The 8,120-nt window shown below is 29.9% G+C and overlaps 5 protein-coding genes across 5 annotated transcripts; 2 read left to right on the forward strand and 3 right to left on the reverse strand.

Annotated features, from left to right (window-relative positions):
* Nucleotides 1-493: 493 nt before the first annotated feature.
* LOC124496271 (uncharacterized) lies at nt 494-918 on the forward strand. Its single transcript, XM_047059778.2, has 3 exons — nt 494-554; nt 630-716; nt 779-918. The coding sequence occupies exons 1-3, from the start codon at nt 519-521 to the stop codon at nt 842-844; spliced, it is 189 nt and encodes a 62-aa protein (XP_046915734.2). The 5' UTR covers nt 494-518; the 3' UTR covers nt 845-918.
* LOC124495718 (uncharacterized) lies at nt 904-2,319 on the reverse strand. The gene is made up of 3 exons (XM_047059146.2): nt 1,174-2,319; nt 1,031-1,114; nt 904-957 (listed from the first exon to the last, which is right to left on the reverse strand). Exons 1-3 carry the CDS (start codon nt 2,203-2,205, stop codon nt 904-906), a joined length of 1,170 nt encoding a protein of 389 aa, XP_046915102.1. The 5' UTR covers nt 2,206-2,319.
* A 238-nt stretch (nt 2,320-2,557) lies between these two features.
* Nucleotides 2,558-4,790, forward strand: LOC124496277 (chymotrypsinogen A). Its single transcript, XM_047059784.2, has 4 exons — nt 2,558-3,240; nt 3,688-3,932; nt 4,021-4,195; nt 4,297-4,790. Exons 1-4 carry the CDS (start codon nt 2,796-2,798, stop codon nt 4,608-4,610), a joined length of 1,179 nt encoding a protein of 392 aa, XP_046915740.1. The 5' UTR covers nt 2,558-2,795; the 3' UTR covers nt 4,611-4,790.
* Nucleotides 4,641-6,849, reverse strand: LOC124496265 (myelin expression factor 2). The gene has a single exon (XM_047059772.2). It carries the CDS (start codon nt 6,847-6,849, stop codon nt 5,113-5,115), a length of 1,737 nt encoding a protein of 578 aa, XP_046915728.1. The 3' UTR covers nt 4,641-5,112.
* A 190-nt stretch (nt 6,850-7,039) lies between these two features.
* On the reverse strand, nt 7,040-8,101 carry LOC124496274 (oxysterol-binding protein-related protein 11). Its single transcript, XM_047059782.2, has 4 exons — nt 7,838-8,101; nt 7,651-7,776; nt 7,301-7,582; nt 7,040-7,236 (listed from the first exon to the last, which is right to left on the reverse strand). Exons 1-4 carry the CDS (start codon nt 7,994-7,996, stop codon nt 7,066-7,068), a joined length of 738 nt encoding a protein of 245 aa, XP_046915738.1. The 5' UTR covers nt 7,997-8,101; the 3' UTR covers nt 7,040-7,065.
* Between the last annotated feature and the right edge of the window lie 19 nt (nt 8,102-8,120).

Raw genomic sequence — 8,120 nt, forward strand, 5'->3', positions numbered from 1 at the left:
AATCGTTTAAAATAAATCAATATCCAATCATAAGTCATATTTATTTAATTGTTTTTACCACCAAAGTTACCTTTTATTCATCGGCATTTTTAAATGAATCATTTTTATTGATCGAAATTTGTATGGAATTTCTACGACAATGTCGAAAACATTTAGCCATTATGAATGGTCAATTGAACAGACATGGACGAATCATCTCATTATTTAGATTGAATGGCAAAAAAGTAATGAATGAATTGAAAAATATTTCCAATTTAATAATGTTGATTCAAGATATTGAAATCTATTTAAAACGTTGTTATTTAATTGTTATATTCTCAATCATTTGTTTGACTATTCCATCATATTATGGTGCATTCTATTCAAATTTTAGTCCAATTATTCGATTTATATCATCCATTTGTTGTGGTATTTATTTCTGCATTGTAGTAATCTATTCATCGAAATTTACTTCAATTGATTTTTATGCAAAAAATTTGGCAAATTTTCTATATAAAAATCTATTGATAGACAGAATAATGGAAACAAGAATGAATTTTACGTTTTTATTTGAGGTAATATAATAATAATAACAATCAGGTGTAATAATTATAATTCATTAATCATATTTATTTTTTTTCAATATTAAGACATCAAAATTATTGAATAGCTTAGAGAACGGTGCATTGGCGGTAAAAGTCATGGATACTGCGATTAATTTAAACGTCATAATAACGGTATAGATAAACGGTTATTAAATCTATTTATTATGAATTAATTTTACGATATTTTATCATAGATGATGACCATGGTAATGACCATTATTGGATTGGCTGTAAAAAATCTTTTTGTCAAAGCCTATTAAGATTATCGATAATCGATACTATGGAATTCGATAAACTGGATAATGATGATGAATAGTGATCAATTATATTTACGAAGTATAAGTGTTGAAATGGTGAAAAATATTGTTGTAAACTATATTATTAGCAATGAATAAATTGATAAAAAAATAAAGAATTTAAAAAAAAAATATTTTTTTTTGACATACCGTAATAATGGTTGTAGCATTTACAGGACTACCCATTATTTCTAATCCCAATGGTTTGCAAAAAGAATTTCCCATTCTGATAATCTGATTTATATTTAGAAAATTAGTTAATATTTAAAAAAAAGACAATTCAACCAACATACCTCATTAACATTTTGAAACGACATTCCAATGTCAAATTCTTCCTGTATGTTGGAACCATAATCACGATATTTTATAATATCGATGGCAAATTGTTTATAGATCAATTTTGAGCAACGTTTTGCTTCGATTTCGATCCGATTAGGAATGAGTGAAAAATAAATAATATATGAAGTGAATGTAATCAATGTGAATGCGGCAAAATAATTTAACAATTTATCAATATTATCGGCATAAAAAGTCATATAGAAAAATTCCAATGTTACGCCGAATAGACATGAAATCATTACCAGATAGAATGATTTAAGATAAACTTTAGCATTTTGAATCATCAATACGAGCACGGCAAATTGTTTCATCGTATGCAATTCGGTCATTGATTTTGATTCATATTTAATCCATTCATTATAGGTACGCAATGCACATGCACAAATATTATTGAGAAGATAATTTTGAATGACAAAAAATCCACAAAAATATGTAGTACAAGTGATGATTAAATGATTTAATAGAATTTCTTGCCATGATCGTAAACCGTTAGCAAAATAGCACATACCAAACAATACTATATTATAGATAATAGTAATGGTATTGGTCATACATTGTCCAAAACAAATGAGTTTCTTGTTCGAAGTGAATCGACGAAATTTATCGGGAATATTTTGCATCAAAATTTCAAAATGAGTATTTGTTTGACAGAACCAATCATAATTGTCGAAAAAATAGAATATATTATATAATTGAAATGAAATACAACGATAAGCAGTCATTAAAAAATTGCCATGACGTCGAAGTTTTGGTGAAAGAATTAAGCAACCAATTTCAAGAAAATAACATGGCTGTTTATCATCTGTTTGTAGGCCTTTGATCACTACCCATGTGCCCCAAATAATATCTGACCAACTTAAAATCAATAACAGGATCATTATCCATGTTGTCCGGCGATATAAATTATATTTATCAAAACTGAATCCATAGAATGACATTAAAATTTCATAAGATTTAATTAAATCTATATCAATATCGTTGTTCATTGTTCACTGAAAAGCAAATGCAATCATCAATAACAGAATATAAAATCAAACGAATACAGGAGTTTTAAAGTTTTTCATTCTGATTCTGATAATAATTCTCTAAATTGAATAATCGATTTTTTTTTTTGCTATGAATTCAAAATGTGAAAAACAAAATCTTAACGATTATTGTGATTTCTTTATCGGTTTGTTACCACGTCACCACAAGTTATTATTATTATTATTATTTATTTTACAATATTATTATTATCATAAAAACAATCATCATTTGATTTGAAGAAAGAAAACAATAATAACGAAAATCGATCGATCGTGCAAGGTTTTGCAGTTATTTAGTTCGTCGTATTGTTTTGATCATTGAATTTGACAAAATAATAAAATTCTATATGATTATTTAAATTATCGGATGACATTTAAATTACAACAAAAGATGGCGATACAGTATAAAATTGGTCATGATTTCAAAGATAAAGCAACAAGTAAAACTCTCACTATGGATATAATCAAAGCAAAACATCGTCATCGTCATCATCATCATCAACAACAACAAATTATTATTACTCGATGTTAAAATCATCGCTTATTTCATCATGACATCAAATAACCAAACAACAAAGGGGCCAAATATCAACTCGAAACAAAAATTACCAAAGTTGAACAAGTTTGCGAAAGCTCAAAAATGGTTTAGTAGGCTCAATTTTGCTTATGAATTATCCAAATCGATTAGGAATGATTTTCGTAATTACAAAGAAATAAATGAAGAAATTCTTCGCATTGAAGAGACCATCAATGAACTCGAAAATATCGATGACAATGAAAATGATGATGAACAAGAATTGCGAACAACAATCATTCATAATCTACAACAAAGATTACAAGATTTAATAGCACAAAGAACCAGATTTCCCATAGAAACGGCCCGATCGTTTGTTAAATATTCTGGTGCTGTTTTGGCTGAAACTGGCGTTACTTTAGCAGCAGGTATTTTAATGTCTAATCCACCAGGTTTGGTTATTACTGCCGGTTGTATTGTTAGTACAATGATTGGAACAAAATTATCAGAAAAAGCCTTTAATGTTGTCTATGATGGCATAAGAAGAAGATGATGATGATGATGATGAAATTGAAATCATCACTTTTTTTTAAAGATAATTTATGAATAAGGATTTTAAAATGCGAAAAAATCATCATTATTATTATTAAAAAAATTTAGCCTAATTAAAAAGTAATCGTTATCGATATTTTTTTTTTTTTTTTTGTTAAATTTTGTTTTAATTAGTAAATCTCATCATCATAAGATTTTTGATTGTACATATCTCATATTTCATTATTTTATTTCACTACATACAAAAATGATTAACCATATGATATACTTGGTGTTGATTTTGTTTGTTGTCATCATTTCTTCAACTTGTGATTCAATTCCATGTGGACAAAAAATTGATCTAGATAATGATGATGCACGAATAATCGGTGGTGAAGATGTCCAACCGAATCAATATCCATGGATGGTATACATGAAATTAAATTATCTTCCATTGCATGAATGGCAAAAACCAATGACAAGTTCATGTGATGGTTCCATTATCAATGATCGATGGATAATTTCAGCAGCTCATTGTTTTGCACCTAATGGCTATAATTTAAGTGAAAATATTGTATACTTAGGATCACATAATATCACTAAAACAGAGGAAAAAAATCGAAAAATAATCAAGGCTAAAAAGGTAATATATAAAAATAAACAAAAATCAATCGATCAATTGATTACAAAAATGAATATTCTGATTAAAATTATTTCGATCCACATTCCAGGCCATAATACATGAAAAATATGATAAATGGAATATAAAAAATGATATTGCATTAGTCGAATTATCTGAAATTATTGAATTCAATGAATATATATCGCCTATTTGTATGGCCAATTCATATGAAGAATTTGATCACGATAATTGTCAAACACTTGGATGGGGTAGAACGGGTGAACGTAATTTTTTTTTTTTTTTTTTTTTGTTGAAAATTGAACAATAATTTTTCGATGATGATATTAACCAATTTATTATTATTATTATGAATATTTATGGATAGATATGGAAAAATCCAGTACATTGAAAAAAGTTGTACAAAAATTACGAACATTGGATGATTGTAAAAAATTCTATTCAGATTTAGATGATACACAATTATGTGCCGGCACATTAAATCATGGACCTTGTACTGGTGATTCTGGTGGACCATTACAATGTTTAAATCAAAATCAATCATCATCATCATGGTTTATCAAAGGAATAGTTTCATATGGATCACCACATTATACAGAAAAACCAGCTGTATATACTAAAGTTTCAGCATATATTGAATGGATAAACAAAACAATTGAAAATAATCATCATTGTGAATGACGACGAATCCATCAAAAAAAAAAAAAAATGAAAAAAAAATGCGAGATCTTTATTGATTGTTTTGTTTTTCGAACATGAACATCTCTCCATTATGTGAATATATAATATTATGATTACTGAATCATCATTTGGATATATAATAATATTATATTTTATAATAAAAATGAAATGAAAACTAAATTAATTGATTTTTTTGTTTGTTCAAAAAGGATATTTATATTCATATATAATGATGATGATTGATGATGATTCAAATGTGGATCAAGTGGAAATTAGTCAGTTACAAAATGAAATAGAAAATTAGCAATTAGAATGACGATGAGTAAACCAAAAATTGAAAATTTCAAATGAAATGGGTTAAGATGAAAAAGAAAACAGAATATGCTGATACGTCAAAATTTCGAAGAAAAAAAAAAGAAATTGATGAACATATGAAAACGAATGAAAATGTTTTTTTTTGTTTTTGTTTGTTTGTTTGTTGAACGATAATGATATTATATTATTAATAATAAAGACTGACTTCAATGGCTCGATTTTCAATGCGAATTCCATTCATCAAATCTACTGCTCTTTGTGCATCACGATCAGATCCGAAACGAACAAGAGCAGTACCATGGCCTTTGATTTCAGCAAAACGAACTTCACCAACTTCATTGAAACGGTCACGAAGATTTTGCCAACTAAAATTTGGTGGCAAATTTCGAACAAAAATAGTATCAATTCCAGATGTTCGATATTTATCATCACGATAATCGCCACGTTGATCATATGTAGAATAAGAGCTTATTGGAGCATTAGGCGTTCCTGCATTAGCACTGTACGGAACAGAAGAAGTTGGTGGTGGTGCCGTACCATAACTGGATGGCGGCATCATTGGACTTGTAGTTGGATATGGGGCAGCAGGCTGTGCGGTACCATTTCCATGTGGAACAACCGAAGTATATCCACTATGGCCATAACCAGTAGCAGAAGCACCCGGAACTGTATTTCCAGAACCAGGAATATCATTAGTAGATGAAGGATAGCCAGTTGAAGCAGCCGGTTGTGGTGCAATTGTTCCAGAAGGATTATTAGAAAATTGTGCCAATGATTGAGTCAACGAAGGCAAATGACCGGCTAAGTTGCTCAAAACGTTGATGGCTGCTGTGGCTGCTTGTGGAGTAACATTTGAAGCTTGAGGTGTGATTGGTGATGGTACGGGCAACGACTGACCTTGCATGCTTGGTGCAGGACTACTGATACTTTTAGCTATATTCAACGGCTGACCATCAATACCAAGACCTTTGCCAATACTTTCAAGACCTCGCGGTAATTTGGCAGGCAAACCATCTTTGCCAAATGGATCCTCATTGTCAAATTTATCCAAGCGAACACTAAGAATTCGATCATAAAGTTTTTGATTGTTGAACATTGAAATTGCTTGAACGGCTTCGACAGGATGTTCAAATTCAACAACACCGAAACCTTTCGATTTTCCTTCATGGTCACAATACAATCGAACTTTGGTGACTTTTCCAGCCAATCCAAAAATGTCCTCAAGTTTACGTTCGCTAACTTTATAATCAAGATTAGCAACAAATACACGATTTGTCAATGGACCTTTGATACCAAGTGAATTAAGAAACTGTGGACTCAAACCATATGTATGATAAGGAGTAGAACCAGAATCAGAACCATTAGAATATCTATCATCATATCGATCTCGTCGTCTATCGCGATCACGTTCACGATCCTCTCGACCTGAAGAAAGAATCAATCGCCCGAAACGATCACGATCAATATCAAGGTCTTCTTTGACAACAAGTTCTCGACCTTTGTAATCAAAGCGATTGAGCACATCAATGGCTTTTTTAGCAGAAGCTGAATCTTCGAATTCAACTAGACCACAACCGCGAGGTTTTCCTTCTTCATTTTCGAAAAGTTGACAGAAACGAACATTGCCCACTTTATCGCGAAATAAATCTTTGAGCTCACCCCACTTTACATCAAATGGAATATTAGCAACATAAACACGTCGATGAATTTTGTTTGAACGATCTTCACGCGAACGAATTGGTGAACGAGAACGACGTCGTGAACGATTACGATCACGACGACCACCACTGCTGCTTCGACCAGAATCTTTGGAACGGCCCGAATCATTGCTGCTGCTTTTGGGCAAATCATTGTTTGAAGTATTTTGTTCAATTTTCTTCTCACCGTTTTCGTTGGATTCCATTTTCACAATGTTGTTGTCCATTAAAAGGATAAAAAAAAACACGAAAATAAATTCTTAACAATTCGACCGGCGAGAAAACAAGAAAAATAAGAGAGCCTGTAGCAAAAAAAAAGAACAATGGTTGTTTTAGTGTGTGTGTGCTCGCTAGCATTGATTTATATATAAATACCAGAGTTGGTCTATTTCGACATTAATGGTCGACAAATGTCGATTAAGATTTTTAAAGAATTTTTTATTTTATTTTTTATAATAATTATTATTACTATAATTCAATGATTCTAATACGGAAAAACATTGCTCCAATGAATTAATGGCAGCTAATGAAGTTGCTTTCAGGATTAATAAATCTTCGTCAGTATTGGAAATATTTTCAATTAGTTTCACTATTGTATCATGATGATCTTTGGCCTGTAATCGCAAAAAAATATCATCATTAATCCGTTTTGAATAAAATAAATAAATAAACACATACCACTGATAACTGATTTTGTACACCATCAAAAGAGCTTAATAAATCTGAATTGAATTTGATTGAATTTATTGTCGAATTTTGTTGTATTTTATCTTCTTGTAATTGTACAGCCAAACGTAGATTATCCACCCATATTTGTCGATCTTTTGCATTGGCTGCTTTTAATTTATAAACTTCTCCACCGGCAGAATGAACGGAAAATGTTTGCGAATCTTCATCAGATGGTATCACTTGACAATTGGCAAGACAAAAATAACCTCTCTGTTTATGTCTATCTTTTGACTAATTATAAGATGAATAATTTAAATAGAATACATATGATTGTTTATAATTTATCATATTTTTTTTACCGTATAATATTCAAGCATGCCACCAATAGAATTGATAACGAACCAACGATATTGCCAACCTTTAACCACATTGGTATATTTACATAATTGACCTTCAAAATTTTTTGATTCTTTTTCATCAAATTCCTGTAAACAGATTTTTTTCCAATTAGTTTTTCATATAATCACAAGTTATTCAAAACAATACCTTTGCACGTATCATTACTGAACAAAGATGATCCAATTCTTGAGAAGTTAATTTAGTATCACTAGATAATTCCCGTGTAGATTCATTTATTCTATTCTTCATTAATGTTGGCTCTTTCTGTTGTTTGATTGATTCAATATTTTGTATGTCTATTGGCATAGCATTTAATTTTGATAAAAATATCTCAATTTGATGATTAGAAAATATAATAATAATGAAGAGATAAAGAGATAAACCAGCAGAAAAACAAACAAAATAAATATCAAAAAAAAAAAAAAAAAAT

Source organism: Dermatophagoides farinae, chromosome 8 (genome assembly GCF_024713945.1).
Source record: "Dermatophagoides farinae isolate YC_2012a chromosome 8, ASM2471394v1, whole genome shotgun sequence".
NCBI classification, from domain to species: domain Eukaryota; kingdom Metazoa; phylum Arthropoda; class Arachnida; order Sarcoptiformes; family Pyroglyphidae; genus Dermatophagoides; species Dermatophagoides farinae.